Source organism: Hemitrygon akajei, chromosome 2 (assembly GCF_048418815.1).
Source record: "Hemitrygon akajei chromosome 2, sHemAka1.3, whole genome shotgun sequence".
Taxonomy (NCBI): domain Eukaryota; kingdom Metazoa; phylum Chordata; class Chondrichthyes; order Myliobatiformes; family Dasyatidae; genus Hemitrygon; species Hemitrygon akajei.
Genome location: NC_133125.1, coordinates 42,848,444 through 42,865,221, shown reverse-complemented (window position 1 = coordinate 42,865,221; position 16,778 = coordinate 42,848,444). Strand labels below are relative to the sequence as shown.

Below are 16,778 nucleotides of genomic sequence, written 5' to 3'. Positions count from 1 at the left end.
GTTTCCTTGAGTGATGGATATTCAAAGTCTAGGGACAGGGAGCATTTTTTTGCCAAGCCCAGATTTCTAGCCTAGCAGCTGAAACTTCTAAAGATCAAGGATTGTTTTGAGTAAGATAAACATCCAACCATTTACGTTGTCATAAATGGGTGCCAATCTTCAGTTGTTAATGTAAAAGTCAAGCAGTAATCAGTTTGAAGTTAAACGGACAGCTTTGCAAAGAGACACACTGCCTATAGAACACAGGATACTGGCCACAGCACCTGGACTGACATCTGAAGAGTGGCAGTGTAAGATAACGGGGTTATTTAATTGGGCTTGTTTCAAACCAGACAACATGGCTTAGTTATTAGGTTCAAGAAAGCTTGCAGACCAGATGGATACTATCACTCATCATATCAAATAGCTGATCTGTTAATAGTTGTATGCTGTTAATAGTTAAAGGTTTTTATGCTTAGAGAGGCAGCTTCACAGCATTAATTGTGAGTACCTGGGAACTCTCTGTCCAGAAACTGGGTAAAAAGGGTTTCTGAAAAATATCATGTCTGCTTGAGGTCACCCAAGTGACAAAAAAACCAGTATAAATGTAGAGAGCAGTTCAAGCTTATTAGGAATGATTAAAGAATATCAAGAAGGAGGACAGAAAGACAGGTGACTAGAATCCCCTTCTCCGCCTTCGATTTCTGTGATGGACAATTCATCCACCTGCATCATTTGTATGTCTTTTTAGCTTACAGGAATTGTATCTGTGTTTCAGAAATCCTTTGAGTTTTAGACAATTTTAGCAATTTGGTTTTCTTTTATAAGATAAAAATCCTCTGTGAGGTTTAAATGTGTTTTATGAGTTTTGTCTGGATTTGAATCAACAAAAATAAATGAACTGTGCTTAAACCACTTTGCCAGCTGGAAGTATTTCCTCCTTGGTACAGAGGGGTGACCCACTGCTCAAATCGTGGCTGTTGGTAGCTAAGCTTGCTGTAAAGGATAAACAGGCAAGTGAGCTACTTTTTGAAGAGTAATTGGTTACAGTGTAACCTCCCCTTTAACGCGGGTACCTGTAGCCATCTATATCGGATAGGGCTTAAGATTTCCATTTCAGATTAGAACTTCGTGGTTAGCAAACTAAAATCACTCTTGTAGGTGGCCCAGGAGACCCGTGGATGACAGGAGAAGGATCTTGGCTGTGTTGTGGGAGTGAAATCTGACATGAAGGCGCTGCTCACCCATGGGGAAGTGTGGAACACACTCTGCTCACCCACAGATCTCAGCTTGGGTTCTCTGTGGTAACTAGCTAAATGTTATCTCCAGATATAGTTACAGGGAAAAGCTTTCCAGTCTGTCACTGAAGAAGTCTGGCATTTTCAGTCAGGGTGAGATCCTTCCTCGTGCCAGTTCTTTACTGCACACATGACACAAGACAAAAAAAGTCGACCTTTCAAAGCAGCATGATGTTAGCATATTCTGTAGTCTTTTAGTGATGTCACCCCAGAACAGTTACACCTTCTAACATTTGTAATTGTTTTTGGTTTAACAAAGGTAGGTTAGTTACATACAGTTGTCAATTTAGCATTTACCTACTGGGTGATGCCTACTGAGGTGCTACGAAAGATCCTGAATTAACTTCAATTTGACAGCGTCTTATATCTTCCCCGCTTGTGGGAGACATGTCTGTCAAAACAGTATGCATGTTCCAACCTCTGACTGACTTCAATCTTGACTGCATAGTTCCAACAGCTGTTCAATGTTGGCTTACCGACTGGGACTTTAAATAGATTCTCCAGTCCGATACTTCCACTGTGCTTCACTACGCCTGCAACTGCGGAAGAGAAAGGAATATTGCCACAATGTCGGACCAGTCACCTTTTGACGTTGATGTGGAAACAATGACTCGATTTGTAATGGAACAGGGAAGGAAAGCAAAAGGGACGGGGGAGTTCACTCAGCTTCTGAATTCTCTGCTAACTGCAATCAAGGCCATCTCTTGTGCTGTGAGGAAGGCTGGTCTTGCCCATATGTGAGTCCTTGGCCTCTGGTTAGCTTGTATACTACAAATGTATGGTGTTGCAAAGTAAGCAAATACATGCAGTTTGTTTAATCCTGCTTGGAAAATATACTTTATATTCAGAGAGAAATCAATGATTTCTGTTATTCTCAGAGATTCTGCAGATGCTGGAAATCCAGAGCAAAACACACACACACACACACACACACACACAAAACTGAGCAGGTCAGGCAGCACCTACGGCATTTTGGGCTGAGACCTTTCTTCACACCTGATCTGCTGAGTTCCTCCAGCATTTCGTGTTGTTGCTCTGAATTCCCAGCACCTGCAGAATCTCTTGTGTTTATGATTATTTTTGATGTTCTCTTTAAAGCTACCCACTTACTATGATTTTCTATGAAATGGTTTGCTTATTTCTGCTAAGAGCTGCAGTCGTGTGAAATAAAACAAAAGCTTTCAATCCAGTATTTTTGGATTCACTCATGAATCAGGAGTCAAACATGAAGAAGCGGGAGTGGAAACCCTGGCTGATTTTCCTGCTCCTCCCCTCACCATTCACAAGGTTTTGCTGAGGCAGCAATGCCGATATTGCAACATCCATACCACAGCTCAGTGAACTGTAAATCTGCTTTTTAACTAATTCTGAGCACTTCAAGGTACAAGGAGGCATATCAGCAGTTTTTACCATAAATCTGAACGCTGGACAGATTGTGTAATTTTAGATTCTTAAGAATCTTGCAATTAGAATAATATTTTGCAAACTCTTATAATTGAAAACATTGACTTGACATTAATAAATAGATATTTTATCTGTTTAAAGCTTAAGGACCATAGTAACAAATCAAAATTATGTTCTATAATTTGTCAGTGTAGTTTATTTCAATTTAAAAAAATAGGTCTCTTGATGGTGTGGTACTTGGCAGCAATATATTCAGATTGCTGTCCCTCTTACAATACTTTCTTTTCTCAGATGATAAATATAAAGGGCACCGGCTCAATTTATTTTTACCAGACTTGAGGGTTTTCCTCATATGACCCCTTCTTCAATTCGCAGCATCTGCCTCAAGTTCTCAGCAAATTCATAGTCCTCACAAAAGCCCGAAGCTCACGGGATCTTGGCTGCCTCTCGGACTAGGTTCCAAAACGCCAGCTTTGCTTGTTCCCAACTCGACAGCAAAGCTCATGAAACTGAAATGTCATGACTATTTCTTTCTCCGGAGAAGCCTGAGTACTTATAAAATGTTCTCTTTTCGGGATCTAAAACATTTTGCTGTTCTATCATCTTCCAGCACTATTTTTACTTTGTGCCACTTGAAAACTACAATTATTGTCCAGTTCTGCCCATTCACTTTCTTTAACCACCTATTTTTGATCATTGCAATGAGGCTCTTCAATGCCTCACACATTAATTTCTCCCAGTAACAACTCTAATCTGACTTCATCTGCTCCTTAGTGGAACTCTGCCTGCATCATATTTCTTCATCACTATTGCCAAAACCTAACCTGTACTTTCATCAACTCTTCTGTTATCATGTGGACCAACTTCTCCAATGCTCTTCACTCAGTTTATCGTCCATGTCTTCACTTACTCTCAAACTGCAACTTGTTCTGAATTCACAGTTCAAATCTTCTACATAAAGCTTCACAGTCCCATAATCTTTCTGCCCATCTGACTCTGCTTCTTCCATGTGCCCTATTAATCCTAGTCCTTATTTTTGCAACTGGCTTTGCTCTACAAGTAGCCCAATAAGCCTGACAAACAAAATCTCAACACTGCACTGAAACTGATTAATTGCTTGTCTCCATTCATCCTGTCCTAACCACTGGTATTTCACCACAGTCATCAAGTGTTGTTGATCGCTTCCTGAATTAATACCTTCCTCTTAACCTTTATTTCTGACTCTAACATCATATACATTTTAATGTCTTTCTTTCCTCATCAAGGCCTCAAATGTTGCAAGCAATGAACTTTTACATTCTGGCGGCTGTGTCTATCAAATGGTTCTACTTTGCAGTAAAAGGCAAACTCACTATATTCCTTGTTGTGTTTGATGTTGAGGGAGAGTGCAGAGCACTCTAGGACTCCAATATGCAGGATATTCAACTGAACTTTACTGATAACTCTGCTTGTGCAGTATGTGAACTCCTCCCATATGGGAGTGGCTAACTGAGTGATTAATTGAGCAATTCAGTTCACTTATGCCCCTTACATAAACATTTAAAAAATAGCCAATCTTAATAAAAGTCTTTGTTTTTGTTTTAATGATCTTTCTCTCTCTATTTCTTTTCTTTTTTTCACCAATTCCTTTTTTTAAGAACAGTTTTCAACATTAGAACTCTTTTTAAAAAACACTAAATCTAACCCAAAATCAGGGTAGACTTCCTGAACACTCTGGAAAAGTGAGTGGATTATTCTGCCTCTTTAGCCACTTGCCCTAAACTATTAGCCTATGGAGTATATCTCTGTGGCGGGACAGATAAATGACCCGATTCTTGAATAGCTCTGTCCATCTCAGGCCAGTGGTCTTCATCGTAAGGATCAGGCCACTCTATTTTTTTCACTACCTTTCGTGGACCTTGAAGGTGCACAATTGCACACCTGTTCTGCTTGATTTCCCCTTGTGATAGATAGAAAAATAGAAACATAGAAAACCCACAGCCCACAAAGCTGTGCCGAAAATGTCCTTACCTTAGAACTACCTATGCTTACCCATAGCCCTCTATTTTTCTAAGCTTCATGTACCTGTTAAAAGACCCTATCGTATCCACCTTCACCACTGCCACTGGCAGCCCATTCCACGCACTCACCACTCTCTGCATAAAAAACTTACCCCGACATCTCCTGTGTACCTGCTTCCAAGCACCTTAGAACCATACCCTCTCGTGCTAGTCACTTCAGCCCCGGGAAAAAGCCTCTGACTATCCACACGATCAATGCCTCTCAATATCTTGTACTCCTCTATCAGGTCACCTCTCATCCTCCGTTGCTCCAGGGAGAAAAGGCCGAATTCACTCAACCTATTCTCATAAGGCATGCTCCCCAATCCAGACAACATCCTTGTAAATCTCCTCTGCACTCTTTCTATGGTTTCCATGTCCTTCCTGTAGTGAGACGACCAGAATTGAGCACAGTACTCCAATGGGGTCTGACCAGGGTCCAATATAACTGCAACATTACCTCTCGGCTCTTAAACTTAATCCTACAGTTGATGAAGGCCAATGCACCGTATGCCTTCTTAGCCACACAGGCACAGCAGCTTTGAGTGTCCTATGAACTCGGACCCCAAGATCCTCTGATCCTCTGATGCTAAGAGTCTTACCATTAATACTATATTCTTTCATCATATTTGACCTACCAAAATGAACGCACATAATTGACCTACCACAATGATGTTCTGATCATAACAATTGTGGTGCATGCTGCTGGACTATTGTTCTTTGGTGAATTGGTCTGAAACCCAAACAGCTTCACCACTCCTGAGCAGCAACAAAGATTTTGTTCTATGTTTGAAATCCTGCATACTCTTCGTTTTCTCACTCTTTGTTGAATCAAAATTTCACACGTTGTCTAAGTCCGATAAGTGAGGCTGGAGAAGGCAAGGGAGAACGGGTAGGCTTGTTCTCAGTCTCTGGCCCATTGACAGCTCTGATTGACTGCAGCGATTCGCATGAGGTGTGGAGCGTTAAGCTGGCAGTGCATTGTAGGGGTCTTTTGCCTTTGGTAGGAGACTCTAAACTGTTCGCACTGCTCTTTTCACTTCTCCATTAGCCTGTGGATACTGCGGACTGCTTGTCTGGTGTTTGAACTCATAGTCCCTAGCAAAGCCTTTGAATTCTGAGCAGCTGAATTATGGACTGTTGTCTGACACAAGAGTCTTTGGTATTTCACAGCGAGTGAATACTGCTTTCAGATACTGTATAACTGCAGCTGAGGGTGTAGAGCACAGCTTGGACACCTCAGCGTTCTGTGAGTAGTGATCCACAGTGAGAAGATATTTGTCTCTTTTCAACTCGAAAATGTCTACATCTGCAATTTGCCATGGGAAGTCTGGGAATTCTGTGGGACAGAATGAGAGGTTCAGCATGATTTTTATCCTGTTTCCTGCACGCTTCACATTGCTTTACATAATCTCCGTGGTCTAACCCTCAGACCAGGCCACCAAACCAATTGTCCTTGGTGGATTTGACTGATGATTTGGGCATTCAAGAACTATGATTGCAGCCCTTTAACAGCAAACCCTCAAGAATAGTGAGTGTGTCTCTTTCAAGCCAGTAAGGTCTGAGTCTCTGAGCTCCTTTTGAAACATCTGGCCACCCATGCTCACATTATTGCCTTACCTTGCTGCAGATTTGGTCCTTTTTCAATTCAGCACAAATTTCCATAAGACCATAAGATATAGGAGCAAAAGCAGGCCATTTGGCCCATCGAGTCTGCTCCGCCATTCAATCAATTCTTCCAGTCATCCCCACTCCCCTGCCTTCTCCCCATACCCTTTGATACCCTGGCTAATCAAGAACCTATATATCTCTGCCTTAAATACACCCAATGACTTGGCCTCCACAGCCACTCGTGGCAACAAATTCCATAGATTTACCACCCTCTGACTAAATTAATTTCTCTGCATCTCTGTTCTAAATGGACATCCTTCAATCCTGAAGTCATGCCCTCTTGTCCTAGACTCCCCTACCATGGGAAATATCTTTGCCATATCTAATGTTTCTATGAGATCCCCCCTCATTCTCCTGAACTTCAGGGAATACAGCCCAAGAGCTGCCAGACGTTCCTCATACGGTAACCCTTTCATTCCTGGAATCATTCCCGTGAATCTTCTCTAAACCCTTTCCAACATCAGTATACCCTTTCTAAAATAAGGATCCAGTTTTCTCTGCGATGCAGGAAAGCTTTCACATAGTTGAGCTTCTATGAGGGTGGAGTCAGCTTCCATCCGCTCACTTTTGCATGGCATCCTCAATCGAGTGTCTGGTGTTACGAAAGACTTGCCAGGGACATGTTCAATGTCACAGCAGATTCACATAAGCCTCAATCTGAATCTTTGCAGACATGGAGGTAAGTCATCCAAGTGTTTCGAGCTAAGGAAGATGACAAGTAGCTGGTGGTCTGATTCAAGCGGGAATTTAGTACCTAGGAAGTAGGTGAAGCATTCACAAGCCCATGAGAACCAGTGTCTCCTTTTCGATTTGGGCATAACATTGTTCAGTAGGAGTCAGTGCTTTTGATGCAGATGCCATCGATTTCCATACACCAATGCAGTTTTGCATGAGCACTCCCCCTGGGCCAAAGGAAGAGCCATCTGCTGAGAATTTGGTTGCTTTGTTCAGATCAAAGAATATCGATGTTGGTGGAGAGATAACCTCTGTTTTAAGTGATGAGAATGACTTTTCCTTTTGTAGGTCCTAGGTCCAAATGTTTCTCTGCCAAATCTGGAATGAACTTTCCCAGCTGGTTTGCCGTGCCAAGGAGACTGCAGATCTCTGATACATTTGTAGGTTGTTCCATGTTCTGAACTGATAGTTTGTCTGAATCAGGTTGCATTCCATCTGAGGACAGTTGGTGCCCTAAGAACTTCACTGCCAACTTTGTAAATTCACATTTCTTTTTGTTCAGGGTGAGTCCAGCCTATTTCAGTTTCTCCAAGGCATGTTCCTCACTTGAGCCGTCGAAGGTGAGTACACTGTTTATGTGGCAGACTACTCCTTCTAGTCTCTACAGAATTTGGTTCATCCTCATCTGAAAGAGTTCAGGGGCCGATGAGATGCCAAAAGTAAGTCTCTTCAAGGCATAGCGTCCATATGGTGTGAGCTTCTGTAACTCAGGAGCTAAACAAATTTGCTAAAACCCCGAGTTTGCATCTAGTTTTGTGAAGAACTTTGCTCCACCCAGCATACCCAATGTATGCTCAACAGAGGGCAGAATAAACCTCTCTCACCTCACTGCATTATTCAATTTTGTTAGATTAACACTGATCCTCAGTGTACCATTTAGCTTTGGAACAGCAACGATACCCACACACCAGTCAGTAGGTCCACTCTCCCCATTCTCTCAAGGTCGGCTTTAACTTTGTTCCTCAATGTGGCTGGTATACACCACACTGTGGTCAGAGCTTAGGGCATCACTCCTGACCTCAGTTGGATAAGGTACTCTTCCTTCATCAGCCCCAGGCCTGTGAACTACTTCGGGTACTTCTCCTGCCACTAAACGTTGTTTAGTGAATCTAACTTTGCAATGAGGTACAGCTTCTTGATGGCATGACATCCCAGTAGCGGTGAGAAGATATTCTATACAACATACACATCCTCTCCTAACTGGTTCTCAATTTTACAGATGGAAATCGTAAACATTGTTTCACGCTGAGCTTATGTTTCCCTGGCCTCATGGGCAGGTTTTTTGCTAGGTTTAGCATACTGCTTGTTTTCTTCATCAGTTTTGTGAACATACAGTCAGGGATGGCTGTGACACCTGACCTGGTATCCATTTTGCAACTGAATCCTAGTACACCAGCTTTTCTATCTGAATCTAAAGCCCCAAGGAAAGCTTTCTCCTGAAGAGCTGTTTTTGAGTGACAGTCCCTTTTATAATGGCCAACTCTATTACATTGGTGGCATTTCACTTCTTTTGCTGGACGGAGCCCTTTGATGTGAAATGGAGACTTGCTGCATCTCCTGCAGCTGGACATTTTACATGCTCTTTGTTTCACTTGTCTGGTTCGTTTGAGCTGAGCTCTACTGTCACCTCTTTCTGTAGTCTTTCTGACTGCACTTTGTTTCTACCGTTCTTTTTGTTCAGCTTCTAGCATTACCTCAGCATTGTTTTCATGCCTGAGTTCTGCCTGTTGCTGACGAACATTCTCACTCTGCCTGACCATAGTAATAGCCGTCTCTAGTGTGAGATTTGCCTGCAGCTGAAGTCTCTCTGACAAGCTGATGTCTAGTAGCCCAACAACAATCCTACCTTTAATGAGCTCATCTCTCAGATTTCCATGTGTACAGTTGTCTAACAGGGCATACAATGCTGTGACACACTTTTATCTGGCTCCTTTTTCCTGGAGTTGAACTTTGCCCTCTCATATATCACATTTTGCTTTCATGTGAAATATCCTTTATCCTGCACTGTTTTGTACTCTTTTTTTTAGCATCTTTCAGTCCTAATCCACCCATGATGTCCTCAGCTTTGTCCCCCATGGAGTTTATCAGTGTGCTTACGTGATGCTCTTCTGAATTCTGAGTGAGATTGCTTCCAACCCTAAATCTCTCAAAGCCTCTGAGACATCTCTCAAGGTGCCTGGTCTTAGAGAAATCAGATGTCTCAGAGGGGCTTTTGTAGGTAAGTAGATGTAGGTACTTGATGCACCATCAATAACTCTCGGAGACGTGAGACAAGAGATAGGCTTTTATTAGCTGGAAGAAAGCACCGTCAGCAGCAAGACCCACCACACAACATCCTGGAGACTGAAGGAGGAGCCGTGCCTCCAATAGTCTTTATACAGGGGTCTGTGGGAGGAGCCACAGGAGCAGTCAGCAGGGGGGGCGTGGCCAGACAGGTATATGTAGTTCACCACAGTACTACAGGTATTTTCTCCATTTACCTGTTTGTTTGTTTAGAATGTTATTTATTTGGATTACAAAGGTCTTGTTTCTCTCTGAGAGTTTGATTTACTTCTCTGAGCTCTCAGCTGTGTCTGTGTCTCTATGTTCTTCCCTAGGCTAGTGGCCCACTGATTATTACAACGTTTTCACCTTTAGGTGCAGCTTGACGGAGTTGTTTAGCAACCCTGGCCCTCTCTCAGCTCAGCCTCAAGGTGCATACAATTAGCAACTAGCATAGGCGGTTTAAGTTGATAAGCTTCTGGATATTTGTTGTAGATATATGTGATCAAGAACAGATTTACTCTATTTCTTCTTGGGGAATCTCACTTGGTCTGTAGCACCAATTCATTAACGATCAACCACTCCTTGACACCGTGTTATGTTCTACATTGAGGGACGGTGCAGAGCACACACCAAGACTCCAGCCTGCAGAATATTCAACTGAACTTTACTGATAACCTTGCTTGTACAGTGTGAGAACTCCTCCCGTGAAGGAGTGGCTAACTAAGTGGCATTGGAATGACACTATTAACTACCACCACGTTCCTCAATATTTGATATTAGAATCTGATCGATGTTTATAAAATTATGACAGGCATAAATAGGGTAAATAATCAGAGCCAGTTTCTCAGGGTGGAAATGTTAAATACTAGAGGGCTTAGCTTTCAAGATGAGAGAAGAGTTTAAGGGAGATATGTAGATCAAGGTTTTTTACAGAGGTGTGTAAAAAACAGTTGGTGTAGAGTTGGTGTACAGTTGGTGTAGTTGGTGGTTGTAGAGTTGGTGTACAGTTGGTGTAGTTGGTGGTTGTAGAGTTGGTGTACAGTTGGTACAGTTGGTGGTTTACAGTTGGTGTAGAGAACATGTTACCGAGGGTTTTGGTGGATGCAGGTATGATAGAAGCATTTAAGATGCATTTCAATAAGCACATGGATATAGGGAATGAAGAAATATGGATCATGTCTTGGCAGAAGGGATTAGATTGGAACAAAGTTCGGTACGAACATTGTGGATCACACAGTCTGCATCTGATAGTTGACATATTTCTGTTATTTTTCCTCCATTATTTGTCAATGTATTCCTGCTGATTCTGATCCTTGGTGAACTGAAGCTACACACATACAGTGGTCATAATATTGTTACGAATGTGGAGCAACTCTGATGGGCCAAAGGGTGCAAAGTCGCCCCCTCCTTTTTGAGAATCGCAAGATCGCTATTATTTCGGGTCAGGAAATGAGAGAGATACACATCATGTCAGTAATGAGAGAGAGACGCAGGATAACAGAAAAGGCAGTTGTTATTGACAACGCAGGAATACACAAAAAGTGGAATGTCTCCTAACAAAAGCGGAACGGAACCACTGATTACTGCTATTGTCTCTTGAAGAAGGAATTGTGTATTGAGTACTGTACTATTCATTGAAACCCCTCAGGGGGCAACCAGAGTGATCTGGTTGAGGGACTGCATCATCCCAATCTGATTGACACCTGAGACCCCATGAGTGAGGATAAAAGTCGGGTCTGGGGAGACACCCCTCAGACGCACCAGGAGAAACGTACGAGACCGGTGGGGGGCTTGTGTGTGTGTCCATCCTTGCCTGGGTGACGAGTCCTCCACGGAACGGTCTAGCTAAAGGACGGATACGGATCAAGATCGTAACAAGGAAAGTTGGCAAGTTTCTCTCTCTCTCTCTCTCTCTCTCCAACAATTGCCACATGGTGATCAGCAACGATGGCAGCCTGTATGAACTGAACTTTATATTTCCATCGGACAATTCATTATCCCCTAGACAACGATAGAGCTTATTTCTTATTGATTATTATTATACCCGCACTTTTAGATTTAGTATTGACGACGTATATTATCTGTATATTTGCATTGATATTATTTTTGTGTATTTTTACTAATAAATACTGTTAAAAATAGTATCATCAGACTTCAACGGCTACTCCTATCTTTGCTGGTAAGACACCCAGTTACGGGGTTCGTAACAATACCAACTACAAATCGATGCCATAAGTAAACTGAGAAGTGGACAACATGTAAGAGAATCAGTGAAAACCTGAGAGGTTCTGAGCAGTCAGGTGCTTCACCAGCCAGCAGATGGCGACAAAAGGCAATGGAACCTGTAGTTTGTCTGAGGGAATAGAGTCTATGAAGAGACCAACGGAGTGAGGTTTCAGCTCAGTGATACTTCCAATGAAAATCATTGTCCAGAAATATTAACATTATTTTGCTCTACAGGTATTCTGTACCCGCTAAGTATTTCCAAAATATTCTGTTTTATTTCAGATTTCCAGCATCTGCAGCACTTGTTTTTGGATCTCAAATATCAGTTTAGATCAGGGGTTCCCAATCTTTTTATGACAAGGACCCTTACCATTAACCAAGGGGTCTTGAACCCCAGATTGGGAACCCCTAGTTTATATAATTTTGGTCCAGATTTTCTACTTTGCAGAACCAAGTGGTAGCTCATGTCCAGAGACACAGGGGAGTAAATATTCAGACCCAGCTGTGGTGGGAAATGAGCAGTGCTGGGTCAATTACTCATTCCCAAACTTGTAAGTTCTACCCAAGATTTCCTTCAACAAATACGGGCCTGCATCTTACTTAACCTCCAGTGTACTGATTCCATCCTGAAATGTATAGATTTTTGTAAACTGAAGAATCTAACATTGTGAGATAATGCAGGAAGATGATTAACAGAGCAGGCTGAAGGGAACAGGTGGCCCACTCATCCATTTAGTCATTTAGTTATAGACAAACCGGGACTGTGGTTTTATTGAACTAGAAATCTGATTTCAGCCAAAGTAACAGTAAGGGTGTTCCAAGATGTCACAGCTATCTGTGCTGGAAAATTATCCAGTTCTTTCTCCTGATGGAATTATTATAAAAATAATAACTATTTGATAGGGGGGAGGTCAATTAATCAGATGGTTGCTTCACCTCATGGAGTCTTTCCTCAGTACTAATTAGTATATTCAGGAGGAAAGAGAAAAATTGGTGGAGGGGTGGTGAGTTCCCTGGTCTCATTATGAGCTACTTTCTTGAACCACCGAATTCCTTGATACAATGACAGGGGGCAACGAGGTGGTGCAACTAGAAGAGCTGTTCCTCACAGCACCAGCAGTCTGGGTTCAGTCTTCTGCTTGTGTGGAAGTTGTGTCTTCTCTCTTGGGACTATGTGTGGCCACATGAGATCATGGCCACTTGGTCCCTATGTGTTCAACCTCAGTATGAAACAATGTGTTGACAAACCAGGAGGAAATTCAGTGTGGGCATACAGTGACAATAGTCAGCATGGGACACTGATGCAGCGTCAGCTTTGTTTTTCAAACCACACAATGCATTTTCAGATACAGTCCCAAATTTCAACCTTACGAAGCTGAACCCTAAAGCAACCCCTCAGGACTGAGAATGGCTTGCTGCCACATTGGTTTTGTGGGTGAAAATGGGTGGCTTATGTGGTAGTAGATCTTTCTATTGCTAATTCGTGGAATTAAGCTCTCTGTACTATTTGCAACACTTTGAAAAGTCATGAGTCAGAAAATCTTCAGGAATCGGTGTGGATGTTTCATTCCTTCAAGGAGGCCCCGAGATAAAGCTGCCCTGGTAGGCATTCTCCTTAGAAAAGCATATCATTCAGATAACGGTAGTAGTGTAGCGATGTACTACATACAGAGCTAGAAACAACGACACACAGTCGGTAAGTGGTTTTGAGACTAGTTTATTCAAACTTCGCGGCGCTGGCTTTTAATCCCTAGTTCCCGCCCTCTCTGGGCAGAAATGACGTCAGAGGTGCATTACCAAAGTCTCTCCCCGCGCGCTGGCTATTTGTGAGCCGGTTCGCCTGTGCAGAAAGTGGGTCGCCACAGTAGAATCATATCAAGCATGTATAAGGGGTTGTCAAATCTTAAAGCACATTCGACTTCATACATTAAAACAAAATGGGATAAGGAAGGAGGGATAATTATATCTGAGGAAGAATGGACAATAATATGGAGATATCAATGGAAGTGTACCAGTTCACAGAAATGGAGGGGGTTTGGGTGGAAAAACTTGATAAGATATTTTATTACACCCTCTCAGAAATCCTATTATGATAGTAACCTCCCTGTTTGCTGGAGAAATTGTGGAAATCAAAATGCAAATCATCATCATATTTTTTAGGACTGCCCTGTTATCAAAAACTATTGGAGGGGGATACACAATGCCCTACAAGACATCTTTAAATGTGAAATACCCTTAGAAAGTAAGACCATATATTTTGGATATATACCTCAAGAATGGTTGAAAAGAGATAAATATTTAATGGATATACTGTTGGTGGCTGGTAAAAAGACTCTTACTAGGAAATGGTTATCACAGGAGAGCCCAACTTTAAATGCATGGATAGAAATTACAACGGACATTTAAAAAATGAAGAAGATAACAGCATCTGTTAATCATAAGCTGGAACAATTTGATTCATACTGGGAAAAATGGTTTAACGACATAATGCCTCATAGGCCTGATTTTATTCTCACAAATCAATGAATTTGTTGTAAAAAAAGATCACTCCCTACTTGTACATAGTTTTTTCCTTTTGCTTGTTTTTTCTTTCTGCTCTTTTCTATAAGTGTATACCTCAGATAAATACTTTGTGGGGATTTGTGATATATATGATTATATGATATATATGTACAATGTCTGAAATACATCTTATAGAAATGTTTGTTTGATGATGAACTTCAATAAAAAAATAAATTACAAAAAAAAGAATACAGCTTGAGCAAATCACATCGGTACTAGATGACTCCACGTCACCCTGACCAGTTCTAATGCCCCAATATATCTCTCTTATAAGAAGTACAGCCTATCTTCAGCTGGAGTTAGCTTCTGCTGAAATTAAATCAACATGACTGTGGGTTACCTTAGGCTGGATGTTACAGTAATGTTACTGCTCAATACCTGGCTTTGAAAATGTAGGTACGTCAATTAGACTTGATGAATCCCCTGCCTGTATACATGCACATTTCACTTTACCTTCCATTAAATATGGGGAAAAATCAGCAAGATTATTTCCATTAAATGGATCAGTTTTTTGATATCATGCACAAAGAAAACATTAAAAAGGACAAAGCAATGAAGATAAGAAAGTGCAAAAGAAAGATATAAAGGGCTCAAAAGCAGTGAAGAGAAAGGAATAAAGTAGATTTTCTGGTACAAACAGGTCCCGTGGTATTACTTACAGTGGTTTGTAGGGTGGTTACTACATATATGTAACTTGACAAAAATTGCATGATTAGATATGGAAAGAATGCTAACTCCCATCTGCTCAGCTCTGAAGAAATATTGCACCATTCTCTTCAAATCCCATTGCCAGTGAAACCTCCCTGGCCAAAAATTTAATTAACAAACTTTCTGTTGGAAATCTTTAATTGCTCTTCACAAAGGCTATTTGCAAGCCAGTGAGGAAAACACACAAGCAAAACCCACATTAAATAGGGAATGCTATCTTTATTGAGAATTTTCGATACTTTCACCGCAATGTGCATCAATGGATCACATCACTGTGGTGACCAGTGAAAGGCTCCCAGCCTGCAGGCGTCTTGCCAGTTGGACTCTTAACTTAGAGAGAAAATGGAGGAGTAACATGAGGAGATTTTGAATGCTATGTGCTTGCCATTTAAAAGGGCTGTGTGGTCAGATTTCAAAACAGCTCAGAAAATGAAACAGTTACTGTTTAGCGTTGGTGAGCTATATTTAAGTAACTCCTACCTGACAAATGCTTAAAGATCCTCCACAAATTGTTTTATTTAGGTATGGAATCGCAGGGACTGTGAATGTGACGGGAGATGAAGTCAAGAAGCTGGATATCTTGTCTAATGACCTAGTCATTAATATGCTAAAATCATCATTCAGTACATGCATACTAGTGTCGGAGGAGAATAAAGATGCGATAATTGTGGATCCAGAGAAGAGGGTGAGTATATAATGAATGTGATGGGTGGGTGATGTAGTAACCACTGCACTGCCTGTTGCTGCCCTCTCAACGTCCATGCCAATTCTTCAGAAAAGTTGATTGGAAGTCAAACACCCAAAACAAAAGAGGGAAAACTTAGTGCATAATTCATAATTAAAACCTAAGTCCTGCAGTTTTGCTCCCCAATATAGTGTTATATTTAGGACACAAGTCCAGATGCTGGACCTTTATAATTAATCACAAATAAATAAAATGGATTAAAATCACAGTAAGTGTTTTGAGGAAGAATGAGGTGTGGACATTTTGGTAAAGAAATGTTTCACAGAAACAATCTTAAAATTCTAAAACATTGACCCAAAATCTGCAATAAGACTGATAAGAAAGATAATCAGGACTTACAATTATTCATGGCCTCATGCAACATAAAACAAAAAAACCTTACTGTACAGTCCAAACATATGAACAAGCCTTTGTGTGATCAGCTGGATGGGTGTTCAGGCTGCTATGAGGCTGCATGCATCTTCTGCCATATGGGAACTTAGTTCACAGATATAATCTCCCTAACGGGATAAACAGAGTGGTCTCCTTCAGTAATCTCGAGGAAATCTGCAGATGCTGGAAATTCAAGCAACACACAAAAAATGCTGGTGGAATTTGTGATACTTACTATCTTTCCTTTCAGTTAGTCCTGACAAAGGGTCTCGGCTCGAAACGTCGACAGTGCTTCTTCCTATAGATGCTGCCTGGCCTGCTGCGTTCCACCAGCATTTTGTGCGTGTTCCTTCAGTAATCTGTCTGCTTTGCAAACTTTTTGGGTTATGACCAGTTCACAGGAATGGAACCCTGGCGTAACCTGTAACAGAGGACAGCAGATCATGATCTCCAGAGTGCCCAGGCAAACAACAAAATATGGACATCAAAAATTGTTGTCAATAGTCCATTGCTTTCCCCAGAAGATGCATTGTCATACAGCTCTTTTTCAGTGCAATTGGCAGAAATCAACAAACTACAGGAACTTCTTGCAAATCATTTCAGAACAAGAAATGGATGTGCTATCCCTTGTGAATGAAGTATAACTAAATTGTTTATGGACTAAGTCATAATTACTCATTAGCAAACTCCATAACTCCCAAAAGTATATATAATTTTAATCCCATCCATTCAGTGTGGTTTTAAAATAACACACTTGCTTTGATATTTCTACCT

The 16,778-nt window shown here is 41.4% G+C and overlaps 1 protein-coding gene across 1 annotated transcript in view; it reads left to right on the top strand.

The window, feature by feature from the left end:
• The first annotated feature begins 1,761 nt into the window (after positions 1-1,761).
• Positions 1,762-16,778, top strand: part of LOC140741254 (fructose-1,6-bisphosphatase isozyme 2-like) — a 74,317-nt gene continuing 59,300 nt past the window's right edge. The window contains exons 1-2 of the mRNA XM_073071242.1: positions 1,762-2,014; positions 15,410-15,572. Coding sequence (XP_072927343.1) covers positions 1,845-2,014; positions 15,410-15,572 — 333 coding nt within the window. The 5' untranslated portion in view covers positions 1,762-1,844. The remainder of the gene's footprint in view (positions 2,015-15,409; positions 15,573-16,778) is intronic.